This window comes from Perca flavescens, chromosome 3 (genome assembly GCF_004354835.1).
Source record: "Perca flavescens isolate YP-PL-M2 chromosome 3, PFLA_1.0, whole genome shotgun sequence".
Lineage (NCBI taxonomy): Eukaryota > Metazoa > Chordata > Actinopteri > Perciformes > Percidae > Perca > Perca flavescens.
This window is the reverse complement of record NC_041333.1, coordinates 41,073,843-41,091,301: the sequence shown is the minus strand read 5'-3', so window position 1 is coordinate 41,091,301 and position 17,459 is coordinate 41,073,843. Positions and strand designations below refer to the sequence as shown.

The 17,459-nt window shown below is 41.3% G+C and overlaps 1 protein-coding gene and 1 pseudogene across 1 annotated transcript; both read right to left on the bottom strand.

Moving 5' to 3' along the window:
* Window positions 1-7,348: 7,348 nt before the first annotated feature.
* LOC114553008 (putative gustatory receptor clone PTE03) lies at window positions 7,349-9,844 on the bottom strand (annotated as a pseudogene).
* Window positions 9,845-10,901: 1,057 nt separating this feature from the next.
* LOC114553007 (olfactory receptor 6N2-like) lies at window positions 10,902-11,873 on the bottom strand. The gene has a single exon (XM_028574098.1). The coding sequence runs from the start codon at window positions 11,871-11,873 to the stop codon at window positions 10,902-10,904; it is 972 nt and encodes a 323-aa protein (XP_028429899.1).
* Window positions 11,874-17,459: the final 5,586 nt, after the last annotated feature.

The following is a 17,459-nucleotide window of genomic DNA, read 5'->3' as shown; positions in this document are numbered from 1 at the left end:
AAATCAGCTGACAAACACAAACATGATTGAGCTTTTTCTTCATCAGATGAACTCAGATATAAATGAACTCAGACTCTTGTGAGGATCAGTTCCAGTTGATTTCAAGCCTTAAAGTGACTCATTCTCTGCACATTTCTTAGTATAACAACTTTCAGCTGGATGTATGAGTGAGAAACAGAAAAGTATCAAATCAACAGATGAAAACTCATCAAACAATCATCTGCTCATTTAAACAAAGGAAGGAAACTATTGTAACATGTTCAATAGTTACAATAAATAATAAACATCAGTGGGGTTAAGATGAAAAACTACTGATCAGGAAACATGAGTCATCAGTTTGATCAAAGCTTTAGAGAAACAGACTAAACCCTCAGACACAGTTTTCATTAAATTAAACAATTAAACAGTTCAGCTGAACAAACCACAAGGAAAGACACCAAATGTGCTTCAACATTTCACTCTGTGAACCAATCAGAAGCATAAAAACTGAGTCACAGTGAAGTTGACATGATACAAGACAAAAGGAGATTAATGGTGTTAATGCATGAAGGCCGACACTGACTTCAGTTAACGACATTACCTACTGCAGATTGGACTCATCTTTCACTTTGGACCCCTGAATAAATGTAACATCATCAACAGGACAAGTTAAGAAACAATAAGCGATCAGACACATCAACACCAGAGACAAACGAGCAGCTGAAACTCTGCCGAGCTGCTGGAGAACAGAGTCAGTGAGCAGCAGCTCTTATACGCCTAAAAACTGCACACAGACAGGTACACAGCGACAAAGCTGAGGCCTCGCCCCTCCTGATGAACACGTCACACATTCATATTTTCAACAATGGATGTTTAATTGAATAATATTAGGTAAGAAATCAGCTCACAAGCTGTCAACGACTGTTAGTAATCAACCGTTATGGGCTTTTTAATGGATGATGCCGATATTTAGACAGCAGAGCAGCAGACGATGATGCTACGTTGTTGTTCTTTACAACAGATGAAATTCAACAATTTAACAATAATAAAAATGTTGACCCAAAATTGCTAAACGTGTCATTTTGGTACTTTTTCAACCTAGAACCTATTATTTCATGCATTGGTGTCTAAGCATCTAAGGCTGACTATAATCTGTACAACACTTTACACTCTGTCATATTTTGAATAAACAAAAACTCTGTTTAACAGAAAATTGTGTGACAAATGTCAGTCAACAGGTGTGATCTATGAACATCCAGTGTTTCCACTATAAGTGTAAAGGCCAGAAAATATTATGATCTTTTAAATGCAAAAGGAGTTTGGGGTCCCCTGATGGAGCTGAGTGTAATTTTCTTATGTGTAATTTAACGCACGCACAATCTGTGATTTGGGCCTCGGGGCATTCTGTAGTTTGAGGTTTTAGGAAGCCATGCAGCAGTGACATTGTGGATGGCTAGCAGACATGGATATGGAAATGGACAAAGAAAAGGCTCTGTTGAATGGCAAGTTGAGTTTCAGCACCGATACCAATGCCAGTATCGGGTATCGGTCTGATGCCCTGCGCATGATATCATGCTGTAATCATAAAATTACTCCGACACTACCACACCCGATACCACCTTATATCAACGTGACATTTACTTCTCCGTGTATCAGGTATAAGCAACAGAGGAGCAATCATTGCCAGCCTTTTGGAGATTTTTGGCTGTAAAATTAACAGAGGCCCTTACCCAATACCGGGGGACCTGGGTGGCAACCGCCCCACCTGAAATATGGCTCCCCCTGGTGCCCCTCCCCCACCCCAATCCATGGGGCTAGAGTCCTGTCAAATGTGATTTTGAAGTTTCAGGAAAGTTTATTGTGACTGTATTGCACTTCATTTTTATGCAGTTCTGTAAAACAATGTCTTCCCAGACCCTGTCACATGTACTATTATTGTTTCCGTGACGACTTTTTTTGATCTCTTATGTTTACCATAAGAGCCCATAGAAAATATATGTATTGTATTTGGATACACATTTATTGTTGACTACGACTAGGGTTGGGTATTGTTTGGGTTTTATCCGATAATGGTGCCTACTTTGTATTCTTTAAATGGTTCCGGTTTTCACGTCTCGTCTCTATTTCAAGTTTCTGTGTTTAGTTGGTTTCATGTTTTCTGTTTTATTTTGTAGTCTCTCTGTTCTCTTATGTGTGGTCTTGTTTTACTTCCTGTCTTTTGGTTTTCCCGCCTTTGTGATTGTCTGCTCCGCCCTGATGTCTTTCACCTGTCCACCAGCCCTTGTGTCACCTGCCCCTTGTTAACCCTCATGTACTTGTGTATTTAGTCTCTGTGCTTTCTGTGTCTGTTGTTGGGTTATTTTCATTCGTCAGTCTTTTGTGCAATGCGCCGGCCTGTCTTCTTTTGTATTTTTGTGTTCCTGGATTGGTTCCCTGTTCCTTCCGTGTTCCTGCTTTTTTCTGGATTACTCACCTGCTCAACTTACATCTTTGTAAGTCTCTTTGTATTCTCAATACATTTTTATTTCTAACTGCTGCCTCGTCTCGCATCTCTGTACTTGGGTCCAAGCCACACCTCTGACAGAATAACCCAACCATCATGGACCCAGCAGAGACTGAGAGAGCAGATATTTCTGATGGACTTTATGACCTAGTGTGTGACCTGGTGGAGCTTAAAGACATGTGGAGGAGGGCTAGCAGTGATTGCCAGAAGGAGGCAATTTTGTCAGTAGCTCATGAGAAGGTGTCAGTAAAACCCTGGTTAAAGGACTCTGTTCCTAACTGGGCTATGCGCTTCATTTTCACTCCAGCTCCTCCACCTGCTAATGGATTGTGTTCATTCAGGCCTTGTAGCTCCTCAATCTCTTCTCACAGTCAAATACCAGCTCCTCATCAGATCCCTGGCCTACGTCAATGCCAGCTAGCACCCACCAGCCTGCCTGTTTCTCGGCCTGCCAGCATCTTGGCTACAGGTTTTCTGTTTATGACCTGGTCTGCCTGCTTCCCCTGAACTCTTGTCAGAATGCCATACTGCAAGGTGGTCAGTGAGTACCCCCGACGACCAGCAGACCTTTGAGGGTACCCGCCTGGCCATATTCCCTGGGACCTGTAGAGGTGTAGAAAGGGTAAGGGACAACATGGCTCCCGACGCCATGCCTGGCCTCAACCTATCCTCACCCCAGAGCCTTCGCTGGCCAGCTGCCTGGTTCTCGTACTGTGCTGCGGCCCCAAGCCTCAGCGGACCAGCCTTCCAGAACCCTCGTTGCCATGCAGCAGACTGGATGTTCTCCCAGAGTCTTCACATACCGGCCTCTCAGTGTCGTCGCATACTGGCCTCCCAGAGTCTTTGCCATTGTTTGGCGACCCAGAGACTTTGCCGTTGTCCAGCACCCCAAGCCTCAGTAGACCAGCCTTCCAGAACCCCAGCTGACGTGCAGCGGACCAGAGCCGATGGCAGATGGCAGGATTCCCCGTTAACATAATTGATGTGAATTGAAGGCAAAGTTTACACTCACCTGAAGGATTATTAGGACAACCTGTTAAATGTCTCGTTAATACAATTATCTAATCAACCAATCACACGGCAGCCGCTTCAATGCATTTAGGGGCGTGGTCCTGGTCAAGACTCCTCAACTCCTCAACTCCAAACTGAATGTCAGAATGGGAAAGAAAGGTGATCTAAGCAACTTTGAGCGTGGCATGGTTGTTTGTGCCCGTCAGGCTGGTCTGAGTATTTCACAATCTGCTCAGTTACTGGGATTCTCACCCACAACCATTTCTAGGGTTTACAAAGAATGGTCTGAAAAAGGAAAAACATCCAGTATGCTGCAGTCCTGTGGGCAGAAATGCTAGAGGTCAGAGGAGAATGGGCCGCCTGATTCCAGCTGATAGAAGATCAACTTTGACTCAACCACTTGCTACAACCGAGGTCTGCAGCAAAGCATTTGTTAAGCCACAACACGCACAACCTTGAGGCGGATGGGCTACACCAGCAGAAGACCCCACCGGGTACCACTCATCTCTACTAAAAATAGGAAAATGAGGCTACAATTTGCACGAGCTCACCAAAATTTGACAGTTGAAGACTGACATTTCTTTCGCCTGGTCTGATGAGTCTCGATTTCTGTTGAGCCATTCAGATGGTAGAGTCAGAATTTGGCGTAAACTGAATGAGAACATGGATCAGTCATGCCTTGTTACCACTGGGCAGGCTGGTAGTGGTGGTGTAATGGTGGGGGGGATGCTATCCTATCAATATGGGCCAACATTTCTAAAGAATGCTTCCAGCTCCTTGTTGAATCAATGCCACAAAGAATTAAGGCAGTTCAGAAGGTGAAAGGGGGTCAAACGCGGTATTAGTATGGTGTTCCTAATAATCCTAGGTGAGTGTATTTATATAGGCCTAGCACAATTCATACACAATGTTAGTTCAAAGTACTTTACAGATGAGCAGTAGTGTGTATTTATTTAAACAAGCAAACTTATAATTATGTGTAAAATAATGAAACTAATTAGTTACAAAATGGAGAGAAATGTTACATTTTAAATTTGAACGGACAAAAACGGTATAGCTACTTGTTTTGCGCATGTCAGCTCTAAATTGTGCGTAAGAGTGCTCTTGAGTGTGCGTAATTTGTTCTTACCTAAGAACAAATCCCAAATAAGAAAACATTTGTGAATGCCAGAATCTTCGTGAAAACTGTGTTTGGTGAATGGGGCCCAATGTCATCGGGGCTGCCAATGTTGTTAAATTCTCCCCAATTTCGGGTTTCGCATTCCTGCTGAAGCATGTCCGATTGGGTAGTGTTTGGTTCAGAAGCCTTTATCTGTGATTGTTGACGGTAGAAAGTGCTGCTTCGTTCCACTAAATTCCATTAAAGGGGTGATAGAATGCAAAACCGATTTTACATAGTCATAGTTGAATAACGACAGTGTGGTGGGTAAATAGGACATACAGAAAAGCTCAAAATCCCATTGACACCCCTTTACTATGAAAATCTCATATTTTGAAACTGAAAACGGGCAAATCGCAACAAAGCTGGAAGCTTATATAAGCATCCCAAGACCTTTGTCAGCCCATGGATGTATTAAGAGAACGGTCACGCCCCAACATTTACATAGGCTACACAACTGACCTGAGATCAGGTAGTCTTCTGAATCTAGGTCGTGCAGATCTCTGCTATTCCATTACAAAATTCACTTTTTTATGCAAGAAATCACCTATGTAAAGCTCAAATATGGGCCGCTTTACGAAAATGGATGGCTAATTGCAAATTCTGTCCAACTGTGTGTCGGAGTTCAGCGGCTGGTGCTGCCTGGGTTGCTACATCGCCGCTCTGCCTGTCCTCCGTCATAGACCCCGGCCTGCTGTGAGCTCGATTGAGCTCCGTCACGCCCGGCAGCCCGCAGTTCTCCATACCCGCGCAAACTCACCGTTTCCTGGGTGACTGGACTACCACACGCCGCTGCCCTGACAGAGCTCCAGGGCCTGCAGCTCGCTGTTCTCCCTCCCCTCTTCCTGCTAATTGGGCGGTGCGTGACTTAGAGCGCGGTCAGCGAGCTTGTTACGCCCGCAATCTCTTACCGCAGGTTCCAGTTAGTCTTATAATAGATATGTGAGTTGAGTTATTTAAACAAACGATTGGGGTCTCATTGATAGAGCCCGCGGTAAACTGGAGTCCATCAATGAGAGCTAGCTAGCCTCCTCCTAACGAGACCTCTGACATTCACAAAAATGCATTAAATCCAAAATCGGACAAGTGATAGCTAAGCTTTGTAAGACCTTGGGGAACCTGTAATATAAATGCCGTGACGAAATTGTAAATATACTATAGTTATGCCGAAAGTGTAGCTAGCTAGCCGCAATCGTTTCCCATTGTATTCAATAGGACACATAGCTAGCTAGCTGCTTCTCCTAACAAGACCCTCGGCGTTCACAAAAATGCCTTAATTTGAAATCGGACAGAAGAGTTAGCTTTATAAGACATTGAAGTAGATGTTATATAAGTGGCGTGACGAAATTCAAACTGTAAATATACTATAGTTATGCCGAAAGTGTAGCTAGTTAGCTGCGATATTTTCCCATTGTATTCAATGGGACACATAGCTAGCTAGCTGCTCCTCCTAACAAGACCCCTCACCTTCATAAAAATGCCTTAAATTCAAATCGGACTGTTAGCTTTTGTTAGCTTTGTAAGACCTTGGGGTAGCTGTGATATAAGTGTCGTGACGAAATTCAAACTGTAAATATATTATAGTTATGCCGGCAGCTGTCCGCGGAGCCCCGTAGTGCAGTATCCACAAAGGGTGACTTTACCCTGGGTATGGTGCCCAGCAGGCTGTCGCTTTCTCGTCAGACTGTTTGGACCTCCTATAGTCCGACACGTCTTACCAAATTTGCAATTAGCCATCAATTTTTGTAAAACGGCCCCTCTTTGAGCTTTATATAGTTGATTTCTCGCATAAAAAAGTCTCAGAAGTGAATTTGGTAATGAAACATTGCAGTGTTTGGAATATGAGATTCTGTCGTTTCTCTAATGTGTGTGTATTGGGTATTCTCTCAACCAATCAGCACGCGTCTCTAATGTGTGTGTATGCGGATTCGCTCAACCAATCAGCGCGCAGCTCATCTAAATATTCATGACCATACCATATTTGGAAGAAAAGCTCTTGTTTCAAATAGGACCAAAACACAGGGATGCATAAGGGCCAATAAAATATCAACCAGGACATTTTCGGCCCAAACAATGTTACATACCCCATTAGGAGACCATAAGGAACAGTGTGAAATACTCTATATAATCATTCTATCACCCCTTTAAGTAGCTGCATACTAACTGGAGATCGCTGTAATCTTAGCAGCTAATGTTCTCCCTAATTTCGGGTCATTTTACTGCTGGAACATGTCCCGTTGTGTGGTATTTGGTTAAGAAGCCTTTATTGGTGATTTTTCATGGTACAAAGTCCTGCTATATGCTCCGTTGCTGTCAGGCTCTGGAATGCAACAACAGTGGAGGCCGCTGAGACTTAGAGTTGCGGAAACACGCTGGCCGATCAGAGGAAACTGGGCTTTTTGGAGAGGGGGGCTTCAAGAGACAGACACTCCTAAAGAGCATCTCATTCACAGGGTGAATCCAGGTAGAGCAGCCATGGGCAGTATGAGAAAGAAAGTGTTTTTTGAACATTAAAGCATGTAAACTGTTGTTTAAAAAATGTTTTAGTACAAGCACAAAATTCAAGTATTAACCTGAAAATGCTATAGTTCCTCTTTAAATCAACATTATAGTATCTGGTTAAACATTAATATTAAGGTTTCTCTTATTAAGTGGGCTTTTGGTCAATGTAATTTAGTTTTTCATTAATGTGGGTGTTAGATCCTTGGTTTGTAGGAGAAGTTGAGGTTGATCCTGGACCTGATCTGATGCAGGTTTATGCCGTAGATGATGGGGTTGATAAGGGGCGGTACCACCAGCAACTCTGCAGACCGCAGGTTCTGCACCACATGTAGCGTGCCGCCGCCATAGCGAGAGTAGATGAAATCAAACACCTGCGAGCTGACGAAGAGGAGCAGTGTGGTCATGTGCGGCACAGATGTTTGTATGATCTTCCTGCGGTTGGACGCCAACCTGAGCGACCAAGTGGGTGTAGGACACCAGGATGAGTCCGGTCTGCGAAGTGTGCGTAAAAATTAGCACGAAGCCGTAGGTGTTGTTGCCGGTTGTGTCAGAGCACGACAGCTTTACCACCTCCCAGTTGGTGCATAAGATCCTGTTTATGTGGTGCCTACACGGCGGCAATCTGGCGGTCAGTACGATACCGATAATCGTCTCCAGCAGTGAGAAGCACCAGGTGAGCAGCAGCAGCAGCACCACCACCCTCTGCACCGGCATCAGCATTGGGTACTGCAGCGGCTTACAGATGGCCAAGTAGCGGCCGTACGCCATGATGGTCAGACTCGTGAACTCACAGAAAACGTAACAGTAAACCACAAACATCTGAGTCAAACAGCCGGCATACGTGATGCATGGACTTAACTGAGTTTAACATCAGAAAATTGTAGGTCATCCAGGATTTTATATCTTTAATGCACGCTTGAAATTTAGCTAACTGACTGGTTTCGTCTGGCTTGATTGACAAGTATAATTGGGTGTCATCTGCGGAACAGTGAACGTTAATTGAGTGTTTCCTAATAATATTGCCTAGAGGAAGCATATATAAGGAGAATAGAATTGGTCCAAGCACTGAGCCTTGAGGAACCCCATGGCTAACTTTAGCGTACTTGGAGGATTTATCGTTAATATTAACAAATTGAGATCGCTCAGAGTAATAGGACTTAAACCAGCTTAGTATGATTCCTTTAATGCCAACTAAATGTTCCAGTCACTGTAACAGGATTGTATGATCAATAGTGCTAAATGCAGCACTAAGCTCTAGTATGACAAGTATTGAAAAGTCCTTTGTCAGCAGCAGTTAGGTCGTTAGTAATTTTCACCAGTGCCGTCTCTGTGCTATGATGCTTTCTAAATCCTGATTGAAAGTCCTCAAATAGACTATTCCTATGTAGAAAGTCACATAACTGATTAGCAACTACCTTTTCAAGGATCTTGGATAGAAAGGGAAGGTTAGATGTAAGAGAGGACCTCAGGATCGAGGGAGGGTTTTTTCAGAAGAGGTTTTATCACAGCTACTTTAAATAACTGTGGTACGTAACCTGTTAATGGGACATATTGATCATATCTAGTAGAGAGGTGTTAACCATGGGTAACGCTTCTTTAAATAGCCTCATTGGGATGGGCTCTAAGAGACAGGTAGATGGCTTAGCTGAAGAGACCTTTACCATTAGTTGTTGAAGGTCTATAGGGTAAAAGCAGTCTAAGTATATGTCAGGTCTTGTTGTTCTTTCTAGCACTCCTGCGTTTAAAGGTGAACCGTTAGAAGGTGAGGGCAAAAGGTGATGAATTTTATCTCTAATTGTTATAATTTTATCATTTAAGAAGTGTAAAGGAGTGAGAGCTTATGGGAGAGTGTGACTGGGAAGTGTGCTTGTGCGTGTGTTTACGGAATGCAAACAATCAATCATGGCTCTGAGTCAGCGGAGCGTGCCGCAAATTTCCACGTAGCATCTGGTTTCCGCGTGTATTGGGATACAGATTAAAATTGTCAATAAAACCTATCTTGTGAATGCTGCATGTAAGCTGGAGCCAGGTATTAAGGGAGAGGAGTCTGCTAAAAAGGCATGCTCCGCGTCCTCGAGATGGAAGTGGGCCCGAAATAAAAACAGACTTCCCAGTACTTTTTAAAGCCTCAATGAGAGTTTTAAAGTCTTGCTTTGTGCGCTCACACTCCTGATAGGACATGTCATTGTGTCCACAGTGGACCACAATTTGTTTAATAGAGGTCGGGAGTGAGGGTACCAGGTCCACAACTTTAGCCAGGATGTCTGCAACTTTGGCTCCAGGAAAGCAATGTGTGACAGCATTAAAAAAATGTATATCCCGGGTGATGGAGTCACCAATAATTATTGTGGTTGGGGGGAAGAGCGGACGAGGAATGGGGGGGGTGTGGATGGCCGGTGACAGGAACGAAACAGTCAGTATCGGTTTCAGATGGACAAGGAAAAAGGATATATCCTGATCAAAAATAACTCCTAGATTTCTGACAGTAGTGCTGGAGGCCAGGGCAATACCATCCAGAGTAATTACATCTTTGGATATACAGTGTGACAACAGTGTGATAATTAACAGAACATATTGACACGCTAAACAAACATATGCAGGCAACCTTTGCACTCAGTCTTTGTAAAATAAAATAGGTAGGGCATCGCTACCTTGACGGCAGCTATGCGCCCCGTCACAGCCTGTTTCATTACTGGTTCTGTAAGGGTTTGCTTGCTTATCTGAACATTTCTTGTATTGCCACCTCGTAGTCCATGGGGTGCTGCTGTAATGTATATTATGCTTATCCTGGAAAAACTCAATAAAGAGATTTGAAAAAAATAAAAAATGAAATAAAAATAAAGAACATAGTGTTTGTTATAAGCTATCAATGACCAGCACAGAAGTGTGACAACGAATGACCGCACTTGTGCGTTGAAGTCTCCCAGCAGAACTATGGAGTTCCTACTGGAGCCCCATGCAGGACTCCATTCAGGATCTTCAAGAAGGCTAATTACTCCTAGCTGTGTTGTGGTGCATATGCACGGACAACAGTCAGAATATTCCCTTCAACAACCCACCGAGGTAGGGAGGCGACCCTCTCATCTAAACTCCAATGTAGCTGCGCTCAGCCGGGGGCCTGTGAGTGTATTGTTTAGGGTCCTCGCCACCATGAGACAAATCGGCATTGAACAAATTAAACATGTAGTTGGACTTGAATGGCCTTCTTTTGACTGAAAGTACTGCCAAACTACACTTTTTCTGCTCACCAGTTCCATTTTCACTTTCTCACAGCCTACTGCATTGAACGCTCCACCTACGTAAACACCTTCCCGTAATCAACGGCGGCATCATTACGTCGACCAGCGTAGCGCACGTAGTGTAAGTGTAGGGTTCTGTATAAACATTTATTTAAAGGTTTATTTTGGTATCTTTCAACCTGGACCCTATCTCCCCATGCACTGGTGTCTAAGTGACTAAGGCCAGGAACACACTAGCGACAGAAACGCCGTGAGGTGGAACTACTTCCATTTCAAAGCCTTTAACTTCAGTCCACGAAAAGTGTGGTTTTTGACACTGACAGGCTATATAATTATTCTATTCTATATTATTCTTCTGCTCACCAGATTCTATTTGTTTTAATTCTCAGGATTTTAAGCCATGCAATGAAGCAACTTAAATGTCAAATTCCAGTTTCATTTATTCTGAACATGTTATTAGAACAGAAACACCTGTACACACTGGTTAACTTGGAAGTTGACCTCTCAGTTACAGACAGACAGGCAGTGAAAAGGCTCCATGTAAACATGTATTGATCAGGTTTGATGGTTTGTGGGAGAAGTTGTGGATGATCCTGGACCTGATCTGATGCAGGTTGATGCCGTAGATGATTGGGTTGATGAGGGGCGGGACCACCAGGAACTCTGCAGCCAGCAGGTTCTGCAGCGCCTGTAGCGTGCCGCCGCCACCATAGCGAGAGTAGATGGAATTGAACATCAGTGAGCTTGCAAAGATGAGCAGCGTGGCCAGGTGTGGCACACACGTCTGTATGAACTTCTTGCGGTTGGACGCCAACCTGAGCGAGGCTCGGACCAGGTGGGTGTAGGACACCAGGATGAGTCCGGTCTGCGAAAAGTGCGTAAAAATTAGCACAAAGCCGTAGATGTTGTTGCCAGTTGTGTCAGAGCACGACAGCTTCACCACCTCCCAGTTGGTGCAGAAGATCTGGTTGATGTGGCGCTTACACAGCGGCAATCTGGCGGTCAGTATGATACCGATAATCGCCTCCAGCAGCGAGAAGCACCAGGTGAGCAGCAGCAGCAGCGCCACCCTCTGCACCGGCATCAGCATCGGGTACTGCAGCGGCTTACAGATGGCCAAGTAGCGGTCGTACGCCATGATGGTCAGACTGGTGAACTCACAGAAAACATAACAATAAACCACAAATATCTGAGTCAAACAGCCGGCATACGTGATGACGTTAGAGTCTGACAAAAGGCCGTGAAGCAGCTTCGGGTAGAAACTCGACGCTCCGCAGATACCGTTAAAACACAGGTTGCACAGGAAGATGTAGATCGGCTCATGGAGCGTTCTCTCCAGGCAGACGGTGACGATGAGCGTCAGGTTGACGAAGATGGTGAAGAGGTACGACATCAGGGCGACAACGAAGTACATCTGACGGTTTGTCAGAGAGTCATTCAGATCCTGAAGCACGAACACCACCTCAGAGTTATTCTCCATCACAACTGCTGATCACAAAACAACACAAATTGGGCTGGATAGCACTATTGAGTTCTCAAATTGTTTCAATTCCTATTCACAAGGTTCTGATTACATTTCTGTTTCAGTTTAAATTATAATAGGGGAATTTCAGTTACAATACCAGTTTATCTTGGACATAAAAGAGATTCTCACATAACTGTGAATTGTTTAAGCAAGAAGCAACCCTCAGATATTTGTGTACATATATAATGCACCAGGTTAATGTTTACTTTGAGAACTGACACCCATAAGTTTAAAGTACTTTTTAATAGAAAAAAGGCAAATATTAAAAGATCTATTCCAAGATGTTAGTAATAGATATCAGATTACTTAAACAAAGATGGACTTTAGTTGGAGAATTATAAGCCAGCCCTACTAAAAATGTACACGTTCAAATTTCAAACACATTTTAGGTTCCAAAACCGAATACAATGTCTGAAGCAGCACCAAAAATGTCCATCTTTAGTTCATAGTGATTCTGTAAACAGTTCAGAGACACAAACAGGTTCAGTTTATATTGACATGAAAAAGAAGAACAGCAAATCACAGTGTAGAGCTGGAATCAGAAATGACTGAACAAGTAGAACATCAGCACTGCAACACAGTGGTTCAGCAGACAACAATGTAATCTGAGTTATAAATTATTTCTGATGCTGTTTGTTTAAAAATGTTCATTTAAAAGGGAAACCGAAAAGCATCAAGTCAACAGATGAAAACTCCTCAAACTAGAATCAGCTCAGCAGAACAAAACAGAAGATTTCTGCTCATTTAAACAAACGAAGGAAACTATTGTAATATGTTCAATAGTTCATTAAATCTGAGTCTCTCCACATCTGTAAAGAAAACTGACTGTTTAAAACATCAGTGGGGTTCAAAATGAAAAACAGACATTTAGTAGACAACAATGTCATCTCAGTTATTAATTCTTTCTGATGCCGGTTGTAAAAATATTCATTTAAAATCAGCTGACAAACACAAACATGATTGAGCTTTTCCTTCATCAGATAAACTCAAATATGAATTAATTCAGACTCTTGTGAGGATCCGTTCCAGTTGATTTCAAACCTTAAAGTGACTCATTCTCTGCACGTTTCTTAGTATAACAACTTTCAGCTGGATGTATGAGTGAGAAACTGAAAAGTATCAAATCAACAGATGAAAACTCATCAAACAATCATCTGCTCATTTAAACAAAGGAAGAAAACTATTGTAACATGTTTAATAGTTCATTAAATCTGAGTCTCTCCCCATATGTAAAGAAACATCAGTGGGGTTAAGATGAAAAACTACTGATCAGGAAACATGAGTCATCAGTTTGATCAAAGCTTTAGAGAAACAGACTAAAACCTCAGACACAGTTTTCATTAAATTAAACAATTAAACAGTTCAGCTGAACAAACCACAAGGAAAGACACCAAATATGCTTCAACATTTCACTCTGTGAACTAATCAGAAGCATAAAAACACAGTGATGTTGACATGATACAAGACAAAAGGAAATTAAATATATTACCTAGTGCAGATTGGACTCGTTTTCCACTTTGGATACCTGAATAAATGTAACATCATCAACAGGACAAGTTAAGAAACAATAAGCGATCAGACACATCAACACCAGAGACAAACGAGCAGCTGAAACTCTGCCGAGCTGCTGGAGAACAGGGTCAGTGAGCAGCAGCTCTTATACGCCTAAAAACTGCACACAGACAGGTACACAGCAACAAATCTGAGGCCCCGCCCCTCCTGATGAACACGTCACACATTCATATTTTCAACAATGGATGTATTAATTAATAATAGTAGTAAACCAAGAAATTAGCTCACAAGCTGTCAACGACTGTTAGTAATCAACCGTCATGGGTTTTTTAATGGATGATGTTGATATTTAGACAGCAGAGCAGCAGACGATGATACTATAAAATTCAACAATTGAATAATTATAAAAATTTGGACACAAAATTGCCAAATGTGTCGTTTTGGCAAGCTGAGTTTGAATTAGGGATACACCGATACCAATGCCAGTATCGGGTATCCGTCCGATGCCATGCGCGTGATATCATGCTCTAATCATAAAATTACTTCGACACTACCACACCCGATACCACCTTATGGTAACGTGACATTTACTTCTCAGTGTATCAAATATAGGTGGTTGAAGAGGAGCAATCATTGCTAGCTTTTTGGAGATTTTTAGCTGTAAAATTAACAGAGGCCCTTACCCAATACCAGGGGTGAGTCTAGAGGGGGGGACCTGGGTGGCAACTGCCCCACCTGAAATCTGATTGGCCCCCCCCAATCCATGAGGATAGAGTGCTGTCAATCTGAAAAATGTGAATTCCATTGGATCAGAGTACTGTCACTTTGCTGCCTGTCATGCCAATCGCTGCCTTTCCATTTGGTTAATGGATATCTACTTTAAACACACATTTAATGGCAACTGTGTACTTTGTTAAAATGTTATGGCCAATTTAAAAGAAGAAACATATTGAACTCTCTGGAGAACACTTGTTGCTGTAAGAAATAATGTCTAATGCACTTTATTTCTGTTCTGTTTCCTGTTATCTGAAAACTGTGGACAGCAAGGTTTTCTTTGTTGAAGTTTATTGTGACTGTTTTGCATTTTATTCTTATACAGTTCTGTAAAAAAATGTCCCAGTCCTTCTCACATGACCTATTATTGTTTCCATGACAACTATCCAAATGGTTGTCATAAGAGCCCATAGAAAATATGTATTGTATTTGGACACATATTTTGTTTGAAATAAAAACAATTGAAATTAATAATGAATGTGATGTGTTTTATTTAGCAAAATTACATTGTGTTGTTCTATCATATCCAATATTTCCTAAATTTCCAAGCAGACTTTCTGTGCTGTATTGTGACGAAATCCACTGGGCCCCCCCTGACTGATTATTGGTATATTATTAGTATTGTCTTTATTTCTGAGCCCACTAGATGGCGCTCTTTGTTCAACAAAGGGTTGAAGCACATTGAGCTGCCATTCCTTCAGTGTTTTTCTTCTAACCGACAGTGCCATCTAGTAGGCTCAGAAAATAAAGAAATTAGTTTGTGAAGCTTCATTTGGCCATCACTAGCTATTAATGACAATTATTTATTTTAATGGATTGACAGCCACAGTATTTACATATGTGTTGACTATGACTGAGCAGATGTTTTAATCAATTTTGTAATTGTATGCACTTTTTCATATGATATAGTGAGTCATGAAAAAAAGTTGTTCCATGTTGTTATGAAGCATAAAACCTAATATAATGGATTGGAAAGTTTGTAAGTACACCAGAAGTTTATGAACACTTGCCTGTTGGCTTCTGCTCTCTGCTGTTGTTGCTGCTGCCGGCAGTAAGACGAGTGCTTAGGGCCGTCTACAAATTACTACACCGAAAAGAGACGCAACAAAAATATATTTTTTTGCATTTTTACTTTAGTACTTCCTTACGCAAATGATTTGACTTCTTCTTCTGCTCTGCCTATCTGCATTTTCTTATTCTGTTGCCTAAGATCGACTACAGTGAAATTATTCCTTCACTGTTGTCAGAATAAATTACATCACTATGGAATCAGAGGAGTAGCACTTGGTTTTTTTTGTTGGTTTACAAGTTATTTATTTGGCAGACAACAATATGTAAATATTAATGGACAAATTTCCATAAGCAAACCCATCAAAGCTGGAGTCCCCCAGGGATTCATCTTGGGCTTTCTTCTTTTTATATTATATATTAATGACTTTGAAAATTCCACCATGATTTTACACAAAGTCTTAATTGCCGATGATACAAATTTATTTATGTCACATAAGAATCCAGTTGAACTACAAGAAATAGTGAATAGACAGTTAAGAAAGGTAGAAATTTGGTTTTGGTGTAATCCTAACATCAAAAAGACAAACTACATTGTGTTTCATTCCAACAAAAATGAAATGAAAAACAGACATGTTTGTCTTAAAATAAATGACCAAATTATTGAAAGAGTAAATACCACTAAATTCCTTGGTGTTCATATTGATGAATGTTTAAATTTCAAATGTCATATTGATCATCTAACAAACAAATTATCTAAATATGTTATAGATTATTATTAGGTTATTTTTTAAGTTAAGACATTTTCTCCCGCACTCAGCACTTCTCACCTTATACAAAACATTGTTTGAGCCTCACTTAAACTATTGTAATGTCATATGGTGTAATACTTTTCCCAGCCACTTGAAAAACCTACAGATTTTACAGAAAAAAATCATACGGGCATTAATGTGGTCTGAGCCTAATACCCCCACTCGTCCTCTATTTCGTCGTCTTGGCATATTAAGGCTTACTGAATATAATGTCTATCAGAATGCCTGCATGATATTCCAGGTTATCCATAAGTTAAATTACCGTTTGTGTGAGCTTATTCCAATAAATCGTCCACTGCACATTTATGACACAAGGAAAAAATATCTAATTACTGGCAAAAAATGTCGGTTGAAGTCTACGAGCTTGAGTATAGTTTGTAGGGGACCGCAGATTTGGAACGAGCTTGAGGAAAACTTGAAAGTGTTGTATTCTGTCTCCATCTTCAAGAAAAGCCTAAAGGAAAAATTGCTCATAACATATGATTGCTAATTATTCTTTAAATGTTTAGTTTGTGCTGGAATCGTTTGTGGATTGTTTGTAGTATATTGTCTATGTTAGTTTAAGTATGTCTCTATTTTGTTGTATTTTTTATTATTTATTTTATGTTTTTGTAAATTGAGTTTTTGGTTTGTATATTTTTTGTTGTTGTTTATTGTTATTGGGCCCCCTCCGAAAAGCTTTTAGTAGCTTATTTGGGGTTCCCTATTTCACGCACCCTGTATATGATGATCATTGTACTTTATGAGATTATGTTAAATGATACATTCATGACTTTTGAAATAAACGTAAACGTAAATGTAAGATCAGACGTAGACTGGCTGCGCATTCGTATAGCATGGAGGAACTCCTCCTTTCTTTACCAAACGCTCTGAAGATGCTATTTCTCACACGACACAGACACAAAGCGTTTCCCCCCTGCAAACCTATTTATAATTATATATATATAATTGTTAAAACTGAGTGGGGCAGGCTAATACAGGAAAATGAGTCACGGACTGATTGGAATGACATTTCCAAGTTGATAAATGATCTACTGTATGACGGTGACTAACAGTTGCTGTGGGTTGTATAGTCTCGCAGTGCTGACAATTACACTCAGACTCCTCCCTGTCGTGCCTCCATCTGTCTCAGCTGTGTTGAGGTTTGCTTAGTTTTGCAAATGATAACTTATATATATATATACCTGTGCCTCCCAATGTCTACTTCATTTCATACTCTTTTCTTGTTGCTTATTGCTCTGAGTTGTGCTTAGGTCAGGAAAAGAGGGTTTTAAGTTCAGAGATACAATGGCTGTCTCATACATGGATATTATCAGGACCTAGTTGAGGGTTTAACTTGCTTTTATTTAGTTTTTATTTTTAGATTGGGACACTTGTGTCAAACTCAAGCCAGGAGGCCAAATAGATTTTTATCTAGCATATCACTTTTGGTTTA